This window comes from Typopeltis vanoorti, chromosome 3 (assembly GCF_054136105.1).
Source record: "Typopeltis vanoorti isolate ZY-2024b chromosome 3, IOZ_Tvanoo_1.0, whole genome shotgun sequence".
NCBI lineage: Eukaryota > Metazoa > Arthropoda > Arachnida > Uropygi > Thelyphonidae > Typopeltis > Typopeltis vanoorti.
In genome coordinates, this window is record NC_143551.1 from 42,107,560 (window position 1) to 42,128,091 (window position 20,532).

The following is a 20,532-nucleotide window of genomic DNA, read 5'->3' on the forward strand; positions in this document are numbered from 1 at the left end:
GGAGATGTGTTTTGCATTATGGGAGATACTGAGATAGGAGTGTTGGTAGCTTGCTCCACCTTTGCAAGGAGTGCCCTGGTGTTGTACCACCTTATCCCAGTCCTGAAGATACTTTCAGGCGCAAACTTTGTTTGCTCACACTTGGATAAAGGATTAAACTAAATTTATTATTATTATAGTCTAACTAAGTGAAAAATAAACTTTCAAGTTTGCCATAGAAAAATAAAATAATAATAGCCTACTTTTTTCTAGACATTCTATTCATTGGTCTTCCTAATGGCAACCTTTCTTTATCAATTTACACAAAACTGACCCACACAGAAAGATACATACATAACCTTTTCCATCATTCTCATCCCACCCCAGCAATAACATATTATCAAAACTCTTGTCAACAGAGCCATCTTGGTATCACCCAGGCTTCCCATTCAACTGAACTCTTCTTTATTCACCAGACCTTCCTGTCCAATAGTTGGTCAAGGTGTTGGAGAAACTAGGCAGGACAATGATTCAGACATGGGTTGACAGCAACAGAATTCTCTTTAATAGACATCATGATTTTGCTAAAGGAAGATTGTGTTTTAGCAGTCTGTTTCCTAATTATAATAAGGTGGCGAATACACTGGACAAGGAGGTACTGACAATTCTTTAGCTGCTTCTCGTACGACACGAGCTGGTATACCATCCAATCCCACGGATGTATTGACATTGAGGTTATGCAATAGACTACTCACCTCCACTTCATTCACCACAATTCCCGTATAATCTACTGGTTTATTCGTTTCTGCAATGTCACCACCTGGATGATATACTTGCAAAGTGCTCACTCAGTAACTCAACTATATCAACTGATTCAGTTACCTCCCTACCATCGGCATTCTTTAAAATCATTCTGCCATGTACATTTTTCCTTTTACTTGCTACATATCTAAAAAACTGTTTAGGATTCTCTTTAGCCTGCATGGCCAATGTTCTTTCGTAATCCTTTTTTGCTTTTCTTACCACACTGGTTACCCTTCTGGCTTGTGCTTTATACCATTCATGTGCCTGCTGGTCACCTTTCTCCTTAAATTCCCTCCATAGTTGTTTCTTTTTTTGCAGCTCAAGCTTAATGGTGTTATTCATCCATTTAACCCCTACTTGATTTATTATTCGGACTCTAGGTATACAGTCAGCCATTGCTTCATGCAAACACTTCTTAACTGCCTCCCATGCACTGTCAGCTTCTAGTCCTTGCAGTTGTACATGCCATGGCACTGAACCAATCAAACTCCTAAGCTTGTCGTACTTTCCAGCCAGATAATTCCACATGTTCCCTGTCTTAATTGAAAATTCCACACCTTTAGCCACCTCCCAAGTCAAGACCCTATGATCACTCTCACCAATTGGTGGCAATGTGGTCATATTTGTTACAGCCAAATCCTCAGACGTAATTACTAGGTCAAGCACTCTCTGACCCCTAGTATTTTCCATTACATGCTGTTGCAGATAGTTATCCCTTAATAACCACATAAAATCCAATTCCTTCCTCCCATTGTCCTCTTTTCACTCCAATCAATGCGACCATAGTTGAAATCTCCCATAATAATTACCCTCCTTCCACTCATTTCTTCTATTTGCTTGTGCATACTGTCACCACCATCTTTTCCATCACCTGGTCTATAGCAGCACCCAATTGTATATTTAGTTCTGCTAGCCACAGTCTCACACCAAATGACCTCAAATGTGCTCTTTTCTCTATCCTGCAATTCAACTTCTATTCTCCTTGGTTGTAGCTCATCAGCTATCATCAACAATACTCCTCCCCCCATTTTATTCTCCCTGTCATTCATGAACACACTATACCCATCACATTCAGTCCAACTAGCTATATCATCTACAGTCAGCCATGATTCACTAATACCAATAACCTGTGGTCTGGAAGTGCCAACCATGGCCAAAAACTCTTCCTTCTTGTTCCTAATACTCCTAGCATTAGTGTACATGAATTTAAGACCCCACATTAGCCCCAACCCTACCTTGATGCCTTATATTAACTATCCCACTCTGATTTGTTGTCCTTATTCACTCGGGCATATTGTATTCATTCATACATTCAACTGCCTCCCTAAGGACTGTATATCTACCCCCCCCCCTTAATAAATCTAGTTACCCTGAATTTGCACATCCACTACATTCAGCAACACTTTCTCAAGTCTCCTTACACCATAACCATTCAAATGCAAGCCATCCATCTTATATAGATCCTTTTGCCCATCGAACTCACTCCACATGTCCACAAATTCCACACTAATGTCGGCACTTGTTGACAAGCTTCGTATTTTGTAATTTGAACAGTGCGTGCTATCCACGCTTTAAATTAAACTGCATTACCAATGATGTTGGAGGCATAATGGATTTTTTACAACACTCAAAAAGAATTAAAATAGAATTTAATACTTCCTATATTTCGTCCTAGTCACTGGGACATCTACGGGGATTACAAATACAATTAATGTAACATGCACACAAATTATCAAACAATACTAAGCCCAACCATGTGGGTGACACTAAAGTCCTTTCTAGGTGGAGCGCCCTCTAAGAGCAGTAGTAGGTGGCCTGCGGTGTAAGGTGGGACCTCTGGTGATGTGTTTCCCAAATCTTCGGAAGCTTAATGCAACCGTATTTATTAAGATTTGGTTGGTGTTTTAGAACTGCTGCTGCTTCTAAGAAAAGTCTCTCTTTCTTGAATTTGCTGTGGTGGAGCATGGTGGTTTTCTTCTATGATGCCCTGTGGGTGGTGTCCAAAACATGGTCAGCCAAGCCTGAATGGCCATAGTTGTGTTTATGAACATAGTTTGTGGTATCATGGAAGAAAACCACCATGCTCCACCACAGCAAATTCAAGAAAGAGAGACTTTTCTTTGAAGCAGCAGCAGCTCTCAAAAACCAACCAAATGTTAATAAATACAGTTGCATTAAGCTTCCGAAGATTTGGGAAACACTCATCACCAGAGGTCCCACCTTACACTCCAGGCCACCTACTACCGCCCTTAGAGGGCGCTCCACCTAGATAGGACTTTAGTGTCACCCACGTGGTTGGGCTTAGTAGTGTTTGATATTTGTGTGCATGTTACATTAATTGTTTTTGTAATCCCCGTAGATGTCCTAGTGACTAGGACGAAATATAGGAAGTATTAAATTCTATTTTAATTCTTTTTGAGTGTTGTAAAAAATCCATTAAGCCTCCAACATGATGTCCTCACAGCACTTAAGCCTCTACACACGCATTACCAATGTCGGCACACGGCACTGTTGACAGCTTCAAGGTCACGAAAACTGATTGCATTGCCGAGATAGGAAGTTTCGCCTGGTTGCTCCTTAACTTCATTTGTTATTGAATCATGTAAGAGTGAGGTGTTTGTTTCAAAAATAACTTTTTAGTGTGTCTTTTCGTGTTTTCATTATTTGAGTGTAGTGCAAGTAAAAAAAACTGTAAAATTGTAAAAAAAACTGATAAAAATTTTTTTTTTTAAATTTAAAAAAATAAAAAGTTTTATTGCATTTTTTGAAAATTATGGAGACAACTACCGTGTTTGAATAAAAACTTTAGTTTAATATAACTAAAATCTATATTCGACCTTTATGTCAAGGTCATCATCTGGAGCATACAACTGTACACAGAAAACAAGCTACACTACAATCAAACTGGTTTGTTAAAGATACTGACCAACTGCTACAACAATTGTTGGTCTAACCTCTGGTGAAAAAAAAAAAATTATACATTAACTCTAGAGTCCTATTATTGTGGTGGGTGATATATATGGGTGGTTTATCAGGATTTCACAGGCTTCCTTAAATTTCCTTTCATACCAGGTTTTTGTGTGGTGTAAAGAGCGGGTGCGTTTCCAGTTGATTTGGTGTAAGGTGTTGAGCACGTAGTCTGAGAGGCCTGCTTCACCATAATGGTTATATTTAATGTGTCTAATGTGTTCTTTCTTGCGTATAGGGATTGTCTGTCCTGTTTCACCAATGTACAGTAAGTTACAGGTGCCTTAGAGAAGTTGAATATGGTTTTAAGTTTATTGGGTGGTTTAAAGGTGGCATTGAGGTTATAATGTTGTAGGACTCTGTTGATTTTTTTCTGATAACCCTTTAATGTATGGGATGGCTATGGTTTTACTGTAATCTAGATTCGTTTTTGTTGTTGTTTTATGGAGTATTTTATTAATAGTATTTTTGTTATAGCCATTATTTATGAATGTGTTGCTGATGATTTTTAGTTCTTGTTTCAGGGCTTGTTGGTTAGAGCAAATTGTTGTAGATCTGTTTTTAAGGATGTTAATGACTCCATATTTTTGTGCTGGGTGGTGGTATGAATTAGCATGTATGTATTGGCCAGTCTGTGTCAGTTTTCGGTAGACTGTGAAGTATAGACTGCCTGAAGGAAGACGTGTGACTAGTGTGTCTAGGAATGGGAGCAAATTTTGATTTTCAATTTTGATGGTAAATTGTATGCATTCATGTTATTTGTTCAGGTGGCTAAGGAATGTGTTTAGCGTTTGTAGCCCATGTGGCCAGATCGTGAACACGTCGTCAACGTGTCTAAGCCAGACTGTCGGTCTTAGCGTGGTGGAATCAAGAGCCCTTTGCTCAAATGTTTCCATGTAGAGCCTTTAGCAGGCAGAAAAATCCAGAAGTTCAAAAAATTCAAAAGTACAAAATTTAATTTATTTGCCACCTAACTTTTATTATTTTTTTATTATTTATTATTATTATTTTTTTTTTGAGGGGGGCCCCCTCAGAGAATTTGCCCCCCCCCCCCCCCCCAACTATCCTTAATCCACCACTGAATGCATGTACAGTAATATATTTAGATTTTGAAAAGTCTTTGGATAAATTGCCACATGATAAGCTAGTAGTTAAATTGGAATAGATGGATTTGGATATTAGATTAGTGCATTACATTGGCTACGTGATAGGTATCAATAGGTTGTGTATGGAGGAGTCACTAGTGGTGGCCCCCAGGGGTCTGTTTTGGGCCCATTATTGTTTAATTTGTATGACATTGGAAAGGGCTTAAATAGTGATATACAGTTGTTATGCAGATGATGACAAGGTTAGGAAGAGTTATTAGAATTGGAGCAGATGTAGCCTTGCAAGAGGACTTGAATAGACTGTCTGAATGGGCAAGTGTGTGAGGATGTTGGATTAATGAAGCAAAGTGTAAGGTTTTAAAATTTGGGAAGCAAAGATGGGATGCAGAGTATTGGATTGGTGGGGATATCTTAGAGAAGGTGGAGGAGGTGAAAAATCTGGGGAGTGATAGTGGATAGGGACTAGAAATTTTGTGGACATTTTGCTAAAATATGAGGATAACACAGAAGATTATGAGAATGATGTGGAGAAAATTGACATGTAGAAGTATGGATGTAATGGTTCCATTGTACAAGGTTTTCAACCAGGCCTCATATGGAGTATAGATTTGTTCACCTGGTTTTAAAAAGAATGATGAGTTGTTGGAGAGGGTTCAGAGACAACTGACTAAGTCGATTTCTGGTCTCTGGAATGTGGAGTATAAGGACAGATTGAGAGAATACAAATTACAGAGCCTAGTGGATAGAAGGAAGAAAGTGGGGGGGGCATGATTGAGACATAGAAGTTAGTAAGTGGTAATTACCATATTAACATGAATGAAATTTTTCGTAGAATGTCTGGAGGCAGGGGGTGGGGAGAACAAGAGTTCATTCCTAGAAGCTGTATAAGGTGGGTGTGAGCAAGGGAGGTGAGGAATAATTTTTTTTTCATGTAGAATGGAGAGCGGTCTGTGATTGGAATGCATTGCCCGAGAGTGTGGTTCACTCTCCAATGCTAAAAAGATTAACAAATTGGTTATTCCTCATATCATTTTCAACAGACTACAGTAATACTATTACTATTCCATTTATCCAGGGAAGCCCAGGAAAAATATCCAGAATTTGAAAGAAATATAATCTGTATACTAATTTCACACCACACTCAAAAAGAATTAAAATAGAATTTAATACTTCCTATATTTCGTCCTAGTCACTAGGACATCTACGAGGATTACAAAACAGTTAATGTAACATGCACACAAAAACTTACAATACTAAGCCCAACCACATGGGTGACACTAAAGTCCTATCTAGGTGGAGCACCCTCTAAGGGTGGTAGTAGGTGGCCTGGAATGTAAGGTGGAACCGCTGGTGATGAGTGTTTCCCAAATCTTCGGAAGCTTAATGCAACCGTATTTATTAAGATTTGGTTGGTTTCTGAGAGCTGCTGCTGCTTCTAAGAAAAGTCTCTCTTTCTTGAATTTGCTGTGGTGGATATTATTATTAATACCAATATTAATACCAACTCTCAAATTAGAAAACTCCATAGACTCCTTAAGAAGGTCACTTCTTGGCCTGTGGAGATTACCAACAGACTGAAACCCTATTACTCTAGACTCCCTCGCATATGTGGGCTCCCAAAAATACATAAAGATAATGTGCCATTACGTCCCATAGTGGATGGCATTGATTCCCCCACTTACAAACTAGCCAAGCATTTAGCCAAAGCGCTCTCACACTATACTGGCAACACACCATCACACATAAAAAACTCAGCCCACTTCAAAGCCAGTATAGAAAACCTCACACTCCAACATAATGACATAATGGTCAGTTTTGATGTCTCCTCCTTATTCACGAATGTCCCCCTCAAAGAAACCTTAGAGGTAATCCAAGCTAAATTTCCTCCCGATATCTCAGCCCTATTTCAGTTTACAATGAACTCAGGCTATTTCGTTTGGCAGGAAAAATTCTACAAACAAATAGAGGGGACAGCCATGGGTTCACCACTTTCCCCACCCTTGGCTAACTTCTTTATGGAGACTTGGCCACATGGCCCAGATTCACTGCTCTCCTTCCTAACACACTTAAACAACCAACACCCTAGAATCAAGTTCACCCTAGAAAAAGAGGCAAACAATAACCTCTCCTTCCTAGACACACTAGTCACCCGCCAACTTGATGGAACCTTGGTTTTCTCAGTTTATAGAAAACCCACCCATACAGGTAGATACATTCACCAACAATCCCATCACCCCCCCCCCCCACACACACACACAACAATATGGAGTTATCAAGACACTATTCAACAGGGCAAAAATAATCTGTTCTAATGATCAAGCCCTAACTACTGAACTAAATCACATCCGTGACACTTTCTCAGCCAATGGCTACCCCCTCCCCCAAAAAAAAGAATCCAAAAAATACTTAACCCAGTTACCCACCACCCCTCCCCTTCACAAAAAAGATTATTCTAGATCCATCACCATTCCCTACATCCGAGGCACCTCAGAAAAAAATCAACAAAATCTTAAAAAAACATGACTTGACCACCTGTTACAGACCACATAGAAAATTGGCATCCCTTATCCGCTCCACTAAAGACCAACCACTTCCCCTAGACTAACCTGGTGTATACCAGGTCCCTTGCAGCTGTAAACTCTCCTACTTTGGCCAAACAGGCAGTACAGCAAATATCAGAATTTCAGAACACAAGGATTACATCCGATTTCGTACAGCCACTCTGGGCTTGCAGACCACGCTCTGGATACTCTCCACAGAATAAGATGGAAGAAAGCCACAGTAATACACTGCAGCAAGTTCAAATATGAAAGACTATTCATGGAATCAGCTTCAGCCCTTAGGAACATGCCAAACCTCAACAAATTTGGATGCATGAGACTTCCCCAAATTTGGGAAACATTTATCAGAAGAACTTCAGCCCAAAGGCCAAGAACTACCAATATAGCCTGCCAGGGGTCACCATCAGGACTTTAGGAAAATGTTAACTTCCTAGCTTCTGTTCTCATTTGCTGTTATGTAGTACTTGTGTGCATGTGTCTTTGTAATAAGTTCCCAAGAAGATGGCAACGTGACTTTTGCCGAAATATCAGAAAGTATATATTAACGTTTATTTAATTTATATTTCTAGTGTACGCTGTCAATTCCTTAATTATTAGTTATCATGTATAACCAGCGTATAAGCCTCTCAACAAGAATATAAAGGAAGGGTAGTTGAGAGTTGGTTTATCTTCAATTCTTGAACTAATTCAGATATAAAGTGGCGCAGTCATTAAATATAAATTTTCTCTATATTTGAATTAGAAATCAACTTGCAACTTATCAATTAGTTAGGAACATCGTAATAGTAATCATGTCGCATCCAAAGTATAGATTGAGAAGAAGTAGGATCCAACACCAATATACAAAAAAAAAAAAAAAAAAGAATGAAATATTTTATGTATTATTTATTTCAATTATATTTAGTGTTGTGATATTTTTTATTCCATATAAAGTTATTAATATTATTTCTTACTACAGGCTCTGTAGATGGAATATTAATTGTTACCAAACTGGTTATAGGGTGGTTAGGGAGAAAGAGTACCATATTTAAGGATAATAGTTATATCCAACAAATTATAGTTAATTATTTACAGATTCCTATTAACTATTCTAATAATATTTAGAAGTTATTAGGGAGAACTAAATATTTAAGAATAGTTAGGGAGAAAGGGCACAATATTTAAGAATATTTATTCTTCTAACCGTTCATTATTTTTCTGTTCTGCGCATTTAGACATCCATCCAGGTGTGATATATTTTTATCTGAACTAATTCAGAAGGTGACGTGTTTCAGTTATTGAATAGACATGTATTTTGAAAGTCACTGCTCTTTTCTTGCATAGTAAAGACATCTTGCATGCTGCTATCAGTTGGAGAGCTAGTTTATGATCATAGGTGCAATTTGAGTAATTGTATTAAAGAAAATGCTAATAAAATTACTGAAATGCTATCATAATGGTGTAAAGCAGCATAAGTAAATTGTCCTCTGCAGCTTCAATACTAGTCTTTACCTTTTCTTCCAGTACTAGTATTTTATGACACTAATTAGTAAAGCAAAACATTTCAGCTACTTAGGCATGATTTTTACTGAAGATGGTAAATTAAATATAGAAATAGACAACAGAATCAGCAAAGCTGGTATGGTGGGAAGTCAATTGAATAAATTCATATGGAATAAGAGAGAAATTAGTCGGACCACTAAATTAGCTGTATACAAGACAGTGTTCAAACCAGTTTTAACTTATGGATCTGAGAGCTGGGTCAGAAGTAAATCACTTGACCAAAGACTAGAGACCGCAGATATGAGAGTCCTGAGAAAGATTAGAGGCGTGAACAGATGGCATCAATGGCAATATCATATTAAAAATGAGGATATTAGGAAAGAACTTGACATTGTCAGCATCCAAGAATGCGTTAGCAGAGCTAATCTCGGGTGGTATAGTCACTTAACAGAATGGGCGAGGAAAGATTAGCAAAACAAGTGTTCTCTACCAGATTGGCAGGAAAACGACTCAGTGGAAGACCAAGATATAGGTGGATTGATATGGTACAAAGTGCCTTAGACGATAGAAATATAAGATCTGATAATGTTGGAGTCTTGACAAGTAACAGACTGATTTGGAGTAAAATTGTAGATAGGAAGTTAGTAATGATGTAATTTTTTCATGTAGTACTGTCATATCCTGTACACCCCTTGAGGGTACATGGCAGGAATTTTATGATGATGATGATAATTAGTATTTTTTACTGAAAAACAAAATATATATACAGATGGATGCCCCCAAAGTGAAATATGTAATCAATTACTTCTTGTAAAAGTAATTAATTGAAAAGTAAACTGTAATCAGAAATATCATGCCGTTCACAACCGACTCAACTGGCTAACAACCACAGCTATGCAGACGATATAGTATTAATAGACTCATCTTTTGCCAAAGCACAACAACACTTGGACAAACTATGCCAAGCTACAAAAATATTTGTATTGGCAGTTAACTGAAATAAAACTAAAATATTCACAAATATAGTGCAAGATTGCATCATTATAGAACACAACCAACCTTTAGAAAAAGTAGAAGACTTCCAATACGTACACTCAGTTATAAATAATACTGTAAATGACATAATATTAAGAAAATATAAAGCTCTCAATCAATACAGTAATGTAAGAAATTTATCGAAATCGCCCCTCGTTACCTTGGAAACACAAATTAAGCTCTACGAAACAACCTCTCAGACCATCTTCTTATATCATGAAGAAAAATGGAATTTCCACCCAAAAAAAAAGCAGTAAAAACCATTAAAAGCTTTAATACAACCTGCTTAAGACTGTTACTTAAGTTACTCTTGGAAGGATTATATTTGCAATTCCACTGCTTTAGAAGAGGCAACCAAAAACCCTTAATTGAAACCCAATGCAGACATCAACTTGATTGGCTTGGAGGATGTCTCAGTTGAGACATCCTCCTTCTCCATAATCTGTGGATTTGAAACTCGCAATAGGCATGGATGTCTGTAATTGTTATTAGGTGAAAGATGAATTTCTTCATCTGAAAATACTGGAATTGGAAGAAAAGGTAAAGACGTACTGCAGCCAGAGATGACAATTTAGGTTATGCTGATTTACATCATTATGATAGCATTTAGGTAATTTTATTATCATTTTCTTTAATATAATTACTCAAAAGTGCACCTATGGTCTTATACTCACTCTGTAAACTAAAGATACCAAGAAATTATATACTTGATTTAATCCTTTATCCAAGTGTAAGCAAACAAGTTTGTGCCTGAACTATTTTTAGAACTGGAGCAACTCATATAAAGAAGCTAATGACTTCACATCAATTGCCTTAGTATCCCATAATGCAAAGCACATCTCCTTGCAGACATGTATAATGCTATCTCTGTAAATGATAACAACGTACAACATATCTTTCCTATGTAGGAAAAGTGGAGTCATTTTCAAAATACACATGTATTCAATAACTGAAACACCTCATCTTCTGAATTAGTTCAGATAAAATGTATGTGTGTATGTGCGTGTGTATGTGCATGCAGAAAAACAGCGAATGGTTCACAGAATGAATATTCTTAAATATCATGCCCTTTCTCCCTAAACCACTATATTCCAGTTTTATAAATATTAATATTCCATCAGCAGAACCTGTAGTTATCTAATTAAGAAACAATATTTACAACTTTTTAAGATGAAACAGAAATTAGGAAACTCACTGATCAGTAAAATATAACTTTTACTGTATAAGAATAAAGTTATTATGCAAATCTAATTAAAATCTAAATAAATAATACATAAGTACTGTATTTTTTCCGGTGTATAAGACGCACTTTTTTACCTTAAAAATTCATCTTAAAAATGGGGTGCGTCTTATAGCTCAGTTGGCAGAGCGGTGGACTGTAGAGGTTTATTATGGTTATCCATAGGTCGCTGGTTCGACTCCGGCTCGACGGAATTATTGGAGTGGCGCTAGCGTCGCCGTAGCACGTGGCGGTGAATTTGAGCTGTGCAGAAGAAAGTGATTTTTAATCGGTGAATAGTCCGCTTTTTTCCCCATTTTTCTACGTTTTTGAGTGCTAAATTGTTTCTCTGAATACGAGTGTACTTCAGTGGTTGTTTTTTGGAAGTTAGTTGCTGTCGCGATATAATATATTTTGGTACCGTCGGAATTGAACGTGTAACGGTGGAATACAAAACGAAGCTGAGTTACTGTATTTAGTTATATTTCATTTTATTTAATTATATTTAGTACTTAAATGTTCTGATGTTTGTACTTTTTTTTTTTCCTCTTATTTATTAATTGAATAATTATTAAAGATTACGCTACTCGGCAGTAAGGAATGATGGTGGATTCAGCAGCAGTCGCAAGTGACGTAACGCCAAGTCCTCCGCCATTTAAGAACTCAATTATTAGCAATATCATAAGGGACTTTGTGGCATGCAGTACTTGCGGCATGTATGCGTCTCGGGAATTACATATGTGGCTTGTTAAAGAGAGTGGAGAGCGTATGTGCTCAAAATGCAGGCAGTTGAAGGAAATAAGTACATTAGATATATCGATATCCGACTTTGTTGCTCCAGGAATGGGGAATGAATGTAGGAAGACAAGTAGTATGATAGGAGAGAATGAGAAAATAATAGTTGATAGTGGGGAAGGTGTGAGTGACTGTGGAAGTTTAGGAGATGGTTTTGTTTGGGAGAGTGAATTTAGATTAAGAGTGACTGACCTGCAGAGGGAGATAGATGAGTTGAAAGAGGAGGTGGAATGTCTTGTGAATGAGAGCAGAAGTATAAAAGATAAGATTAGGAGAATGGAAGAGATAAATGCAAGGTGAATCAGAGTAGGAGAGAGAGAGAATTTAGGGAGTATGAGTGAGAGGTATGGGGGTGCTAGAAGAGGAGAGAATGGAAACAGTAGAAGAGAGGGAATGAGAGAAAGGTATGGGAATGCTAGCAGACAAGAGGATGGAAACAGTAGGAGAGACGGAATGAGAGAGAGAGAGATATGGAAGTGCTAGAAGAGGAGAGAATGGAAACGGTAGGAGAGATGGAATGAGAGAGAGGTATGGGAATGCTAGCAGACGAGAGGATGGAAACAGTAGGAGAGACGGAATGAGAGAGAGAGATATGGAAGTGCTAGAAGAGGAGAGAATGGAAACGGTAGGAGAGATGGAATGAGAGATAGGTATGGGAATGCTAGAAGACGAGCGGATGGAAACAGTAGAAGAGAGAGGTATGGGAATGAAAGAAGAGGAGAGAATGGAAACAATAGGAGCGAGGGAATGGTAAGAGGTATAATGTATGGCGACTCAATGATCCGTGGTGTTCAAGATAGGATGCGTGAGGAGTGTTTGCCAGGAGGAACAATAGAAAGAGTGGCTATGGCAATTAAGAGAGGTGAAAGGGTGGATGAGATGATTGTGATGGTAGGAACGAATGACTTGAGTGGTAATGTAAGTCGGGCAGCGAGAGATATGAGATTTTTGCTTGAGACTGTACGGAAGAAGACAGAGAGAGGAAAAATAGTGTGCGTGTTGCCTAGGTATGATAATGATGAGCTGAGCAGAAGAGTGGTGATATTGAATGGCATAATAGCGAGAATGTGTGACAAGAGAGGACTGGTATATGTGGATGCTTGGAGTGTGTTTGAGGAAAGAGAGAGTTGTATGCGAGAGACCGTTTACATTTGAATGAGGAAGGACGTAGGCATCTGGAGAGATTGCTGTTCTGAACGATTCAGTGTGTCCCAGGGAGGATGATAGCAGGGGTGGCCTTGTGGGAATGGATACTTGGGAAAAGGGAGACAATGTCAGGTAACACTGAGCACAGTGGAGTCTAGAAGGGATAATGCTGGGTATAGGAACAATGGCATTTGTATGCTTTATACTAATGCCAGGAGTATCCGGAATAAGGGAGAGGAATTGGTGGCGCAGATAGCATCAGCCTGGCCAAAAATTATTGCGATCACTGAGACGTGGTTGACAGAAGGGGATATAACAACAGGATAGAAGTCGCTGGGTATAGCATTTTTCGTCACGATATGAGGGGAAAGGGTGGTGGTGGGGTGCTGCTTATGATAAGTGATGACCTATGTCCTCTAAGAGTGGAGAATTTGGAAGGAAGTGAGACAAATGTTTTGAGAGTGTATGGTGTGAGGAAGAGGTAGGCAAGACAGGATATTTAGTGGGCTGTTGCTACAGACCCAGGAGCACAGAGGATGGGGACCAGAAGATGTTTAGACAGCTAAGTTTTACAAGTGCAAGAAGAATGATTGTTATGGGAGATTTTAACTTCAGTAGTATAAACTGGAGAGAGGAAGATGCATGTAGCAATATGCGAATGGAATTTCTAGAATTCTTGAGGGACAAATGTCTTAGGCAACATGTAACAGAGGGAACAAGAGGTTCAAAAGTTTTGGATTTGGTTATAGCATCAGAAGAGTTGATAATAACTGAGTTGACGTCTCTCCCACCAGTTGGAGAGAGTGACCATATAGTGTTGACTTGGAAAATGAATAGACATGCAGGAGTATCAAAGAGACGGGAACTTATGTGGAATTATAAGGCAGGTGATTTTTATAGTCTTAGACGTCAACTTCGGGAAGTTTCATGGATGGAGGAATTGGAAGGCCGGGATATCACCAGTGCGTGGGAAATTGTGAAAGAATATTTGTTATCAGCAATGGTAAGTTGTATACCACGAGTGAAGAAGATGACGCAATTTGGAGTAAAGTGGATGACAAACAATATTAAACAGGAATTGCATGCGAAAAAGAGGCTATGGAAGAGATATAAGGAGACAGATGAAGAGATGCATGAGGAATATAAGACACAGGCCAGAAGAGTGACTAGTGTGGTAAGGAAAGTGAAACTGGAATATGAGAGGAGATTGGCCCTAAGATCCAAAGAAAATCCTAGGGAATTTTTTAGCTATGTGGCCAGTAGGAGGAGAAATGACTATGGAAGAATGATATTGTGGGATAAAAATGGGAATGGAGTGACTGATGCAGAGGACATAGTGGAATTGTTCAATGAATACTTTATTGGAGTATTTCATCCTAGAGGAGTCAGTTTTAATGCTAGAGGGATAGGAATGGTTCGAGGTCTGGAGGTACAGGAGGAGAGTGTGTTTCAGATACTGAGTACTCTGGATGTCAGTAAAGCTGTGGGACTGGATGGTATTTCACCACGAGTTTTGAGAGAATGTGCTAGGGAATTGACAGTACCTGTAACGTGGCTTTTCAATGAAAGTCTGGCTTTGGCAAAGGTGCCCAGGGAATGGAAGGAAGGTAAGATAGTTCCATTGCATAAGGGTGGTAACAGACTGGAAGTGTCTAATTATAGGCCAGTCTGAGTGTCATCAGTAGTTGTTAAGATTTTGGAGAAAGTAGTGAGGGACCGTATACAGCATTGGGCAGATGAGGGTAATGTTATCTCTGAGAATCAACATGGATTTGTGAAAGGACGCTCTTGTTTTAGCGATATGCTAGCCTTTTATAATAAAGTTACAAGAACATTAGATGAGGGAAAGGCATATACTGCAATTTTCTTAGACTTGGCGAAGACATTTGACAGGGTGCCACATGATAAGCTGATATTTAAGTTGCAGCACATGGGTCTGGATGTCAGATTGGTCAACTGGATTCAGGATTAGCTGTCTGATAGGAATCAGAGAGTTGTGTATGGTGGAGCAGTTTCCAAGAGGCAGAGGGTTACAAGTGGGGTCCCACAGGGCTCAGTACTTGGACCTATATTGTTTAACCTTTATATCAATGACATAGCCAGTGGATTGCAGGGGGATATTCAGTTGTTTGCAGATGATGCGAAGCTGGGAAGGATTATTAGTAATAGTGCAGATGTGGTAGCCCTGCAAGAGGATTTAAATAAGCTAGATAGATGGGCAAATGAATGGGGGTGTCAGTTTAATGCAGCAAAATGTAAGGTCTTGAGGTTTGGGAAACATCGATGGGATGCTGCATACTCTATGGGAGGAGTTATACTGGAGGAAGTAGGGGAGACAAGAGATCTGGGGTTGATGATTGATAGAAACCTGAAGTTTAGGGGACATATTGCAAAGGTGGTGAAGGTAACACAGAGGATTGCTGCTATTATGAGAAGGACACTGACCTGCAGAGATAAGAGGGTTATCATTCCGTTGTATAAGTCTCTGATCAGACCACACTTGGACTATTGTTCTCAGATTTGGTCCCCAGGATTTGAATGGGATAAATTAACTGTGGAAAGGATACAAAGACGGATGACAATGATGGTTTCAGGACTGTACAAGGATAGTTATGAGGATCGGCTGAGAGAATGTGGACTGCAGAGTTTGGTGGATAGAAGAAGGAGAGGTGATATGATTGAGACTTTTAAACTGTTGAGAGGTGGTTACAGGGTTGACACTGGGGAGTTCTTTCGCTTGCTTGATCAGCGGGAAGGAGTGATGACAAGAGGCCATCCCTGGAAGTTACGAAAGGAAACTGTGAGCAAGAGGGTAAGGAGTGGTTTCTTTGTGTGGAGGGTGGTTGAGCCGTGGAATGCATTGCCTGATGGAGTGGTGGGAGCGAGAACGGTCAGTGAGTTTAAAGAGTGGTATGATAGACTTTGTGTTTCTCAGGGGGTGACCTCCCCTCGATGAGTCTTGACAGACTTTATGTCTTAGGAAGGACCTCCCTCGATGAGTCTTTTGACTCCTTGGGGGCCTGAATAATAATAATAATAATGAAGTTAAAGAATGTTTCCTCTTTTCACAGTCATACGCACTCCCTTTTATGTTCCAAGATCTTTGTAGGCTGTTAATGGTGCAATAAAATTGATGCGTGACCTTCACGTGACTTCTAACGCATCATTGGCTAAGAATGGGGGTGCCCCTATTCAAGTTTCATAATATCTTATCCGAGTAATCAGTTACCGATGTTTATCAGTATTGAGTTGACGTGTTGAGATATTTTGTGTTCAGTTTAATATTTCCCCGTACGTTTTAGTGATGTAAAAAAACAGGTGACATTCATATACTTTAAGTTACAAATTGCAGGTTGTAAAATATGCGGAAGAACACGTGAATAGGAAGCTGAAAGACATTTTGGACCTCCACCTACAGAAAAAATTATTAGAACTTGCCGTGGTTAGAAGGAGATTTTGTACAATTTGCGTAAAGAAAAGCGCGCGGAACGTGGAAAAATTGCAAAGTGGCCAGAACTAGAGACCGAAGTTTTGAAATGGGTGCAAGAAAATCGGCAAAATGGCATTGCCATTTCAACAAAAATGATTCATACACATGCAGTCAAAGTAGCCTGTGAGCATAACATCGAAGATTTTAAAGGTGGTGCATCATGGTATTACTGTTTCATGAAACGCAGTGGACTTTGTATGCGTTCAAAAACAAAAATCAGTCAAAAAAATGCCAAAAGAATATGAAGACAAAATTATTTCTATATTATAAGAAATTAATGATGATAGAGAAGAGTCAGATGACAGTGCCGTGGGTTTTGCAGGTTTCTGAAAGGTCAGTTTACTATTAAAAATTACCTATTATTTTATCCATTTTTTTTTAAAATCATACTTTAAAGTTTAGGTTTTTTCCAGAAAATTGTATTAAATTTCTTGGGTGCGTCTTATACATAGGAGCGTCTTATACACCGGAAAATACGGTACATAAAAAACTATATGTTGTGAAATTTATCTTGCACTGCATTTACTTTTCATATATCACTATCAATGCAATATCATTTCAGTTTTCTGGCAAATAACATTTTCAGTGAATTTTTTCTGTCATGAATAGTTCACTCAGTGAATTTTCCCCACAATGCATATTCCTTATTATGACCGTTACTCATGATGAATTTTCCCTGTGATCAATTGTCCGTGAACCATTGCAAAAGTTGGTTAATAAGCAAAAAGGAGGGGATATGGGAGTAACGTCTAAGTTACTTAAAGGATTTTTATAGGATTGATCAAGTGGAAATGTTTCAACATTTGGCTAGTTGGGACAGAACAAAAGGGCATGAGAATGAGATTTTTAACTTTGAGAGTTGTAAATGAATGGAATGGATTGCCTGAGTCAGTTATTAGTACTTTGTCTGTTAATTGGTTCAAGGAGAGGTATGATAAATTGTGTGAATAGTTTGGTCTCTCAAACTTTGAGAAACATTTCTATATACATATATAGAAAATCCCCCTAGATGCCAGCAAAGGTGGGTCGATTGGTAGAGCCTCTGGTACTAATGGCTCAACAAAAAGTTAAGCAAGTTTGAGTGCGGTTAGTAGTTGGAAGGGAATTAATCATTCGATGCTGTTGGCAAACTCCCCCTCGATGAATCTTTGGACTCCCTGGAGGTGTCACAATGATAATAATAATAATAGTAATAATATAAAAATATATAAATATCCCCTAGTTACATTTCATTGTGACATTCCATAGGTTTTCATGGGTTTGCATGAAAAACTGTAGAATGGATTATCATCATCATCATCATACGTATCAAGGATTTAGGCCTAGTATGGCCTGTTCCGGCCTTAGAAGTCATCTTTGCATCGTTTAAGAGGACGTCCTGGTTTTCTTTTTCCTAATGGCTGAATGGATTATGGACTTGCATAAGGTGGAACAACCTGCATTCATTATGGATGTCGATGAGGCACGAGCAGCCTCAAGTAGCCTGGTAACTGTTCTGCCTGATATCCTTCTCTTACACCTTAACTACAGCAGCCTGTTTACAGCCTACAATACTTGAGTTACTTGGCTCCTCTTTCGAAGTTTGTCAGATCATGGTCTTTACATATGTTGATTTAATCAGCAACTGTAAATGAGAAATATGTCACACATATATTTAATATCATATATACTGGTTTCCACCATGATATGAGTGCCAACTGGTAGGGTGAAATGTCCTATTTTGGAATAATAGGAGTAGTCATAATATTTTGACTAGATTATATATATATATGTGTGTGTGTGTGTGTGTGTGTGTGTGAAAGTTATTCCTAGAGTCTAAATTTTATTGAAATTGAAATTTGAATTTTAAAATAGTTGCTAAAATTATTCGTTGACTGTCTTTACAGAAATTTATTTTTTGGAGACTATATGCTTCCTGAGGAAGAGTCTAAAATATATGATGAAGTAACAGATATGGATCAGCTCACCACTATAATGGAACAGTAAGTCCTGTTTTAGTTATTTACTATGATTGATAAAATGATTCATTAAACTTAAAATGATTCATTCATTTAATTAATGATTATTTAAATTTAATCAGTGATGTATTCCTCATTATGGTGTGTATTATCTTTACATAACAAAGTGACTTCCCAATAAACTGATTTTCTTGGGAAAAATTACTTTATTTGAAAATTATCTACAACATTTTGATCTCTATACCAAGGTCATCAACATCATTGAGCATATATGTATATGCATAGCATACAATATTATTATTATTATTATTCAGGCCTCTATGGAGTCAAAAGACTCATCACGGGAGGTCCTTATTAGGAAACACAAAGTCTCTCAAGACTCATTGCCGGAGGTCCCTCCTAGGAAACACAGTCTATCATACCACTCCTTAAACTCATTGACCGTTCTGCTCTCACCACTCTATCAGGCAATGCATTCCACGGTTCAACCACCCTCCATGCAAAGAAACTACTCCTCACCCTCTTGCTCACAGCTTCCTTTCGTAACTTCCAGGGATCCTTGTCATCACTCCTTCCTACAGTTCAACCAAGCGAAATAACCCCCCAGTGTCAATCCTGTAACCACCTCTCAACAGTTTAAAAGTCTCAATCATATCACCTCTCCTTCTACTATCCACCAAACTCTGCATTCCACATCCCCTTAGCCGATCCTCATTACTAACATTGCACAGTCCTGAAACAGTCTTTGTTATCTGCCTTTGTACCCTTTCCACAGTTAATTTATTCCCTTCAAATCCTGGAGACCAAATCTAAGAACAAGAGTCTGGTCTGATCAGGGTATTATTCAACAGAATGATAACTCTTTTATCTCTGCAGGTCAGCGTCCTTCTCAATATTGCATCAATCCTCTGTGTTACCTTCACCACCTTTGTAATATGTCCCCTGAATTTCAGGTTTCTATCATTCATCAAACCCAGATCTCTTGTCTCCCCTAGTTCCTCCAGTATAGCTCCTCCAATAGAGTATGCAGTGTCCTATCGATGTCTCCCAAATCTCAAGACCTTACATTTTGCTGCATTAAAGTGACACCCCCATTCATTTGCCTATCTGTCTAGCTTATTCAAATCTTCTTGCAGGACTGCCACATCTGCACTATTACTAATAACCCTTCCCAGCTTCACATCATCGCAAACAACTCAATATCCCCCTGCAATCCACTGACGATGTCATTGATATAAAGGTTAAACAATATAGGTCCCAGTACTGAGCCCTGTGGGAACCCACTTGTAACCTTCTGCCTCCTTGAAACTGCCCCACCATTCACAATTCTCTGATATCTCTCAGACAGCAAATCCTGAATCCAGTTGAACGACCTGGCATCCAAACCCATGTGCTGCAACTTAAATATCAGCTTATCTTGTGGCACCCTGTCAAATACCTTCACTAAATCCAAGAAAATGGCAGTATATGCCTTTCCCTCATCTACTGATGGTGGACAAGGATGTGAAATTCAGGGGCCACATTGCACAAGTTGTGAAGACTTCACATTTAATAATGGCAATGATGCAGAGAACCCTGACATGCAGAAATAGAGAGGTTATGATTCCATTGTATAAGGTCTTGATCAGGCCTCATATGGATTATTGTGCACAGATTTGGTTACCAGGTTTTCATGGTGACGAGGATATGTTGGAAAGGGTACATTGGAATGTGGAGTACGAGGACAGATTAAGAGAATGTAAGTTGCAGAGCCTCATGAATAGGAGGAAGAAGGGGTGATATGGCTGAGACATATAAGCTGGTCAGGGGTTGTTATCAGGTAGACATGGAAGAGATTTTTCATAGAATGCGAGAGGGGAGTAGAACAAGAGGCCATTGCTGGAAACTGTATAAGGAAGGTATGAGCAAAGGAGTGAGAAGCAGGTTCTTTGCATGGAGGGTGGTTGGTGAGTGGAATGCATTGCCTGAGTGTGTTGGACACATTGAATCA

General features: G+C 38.7%; 1 protein-coding gene across 1 annotated transcript in view; it reads left to right on the forward strand.

Annotated features, from left to right (window-relative positions):
- The window catches only part of LOC150108079 (dynein axonemal heavy chain 3-like), a 1,881,116-nt gene that overhangs the window by 842,420 nt on the left and 1,018,164 nt on the right, over positions 1-20,532 (forward strand). Inside the window, exon 40 of the mRNA XM_090415945.1 lies at positions 18,471-18,566. Coding sequence (XP_090272071.1) covers positions 18,471-18,566 — 96 coding nt within the window. The remainder of the gene's footprint in view (positions 1-18,470; positions 18,567-20,532) is intronic.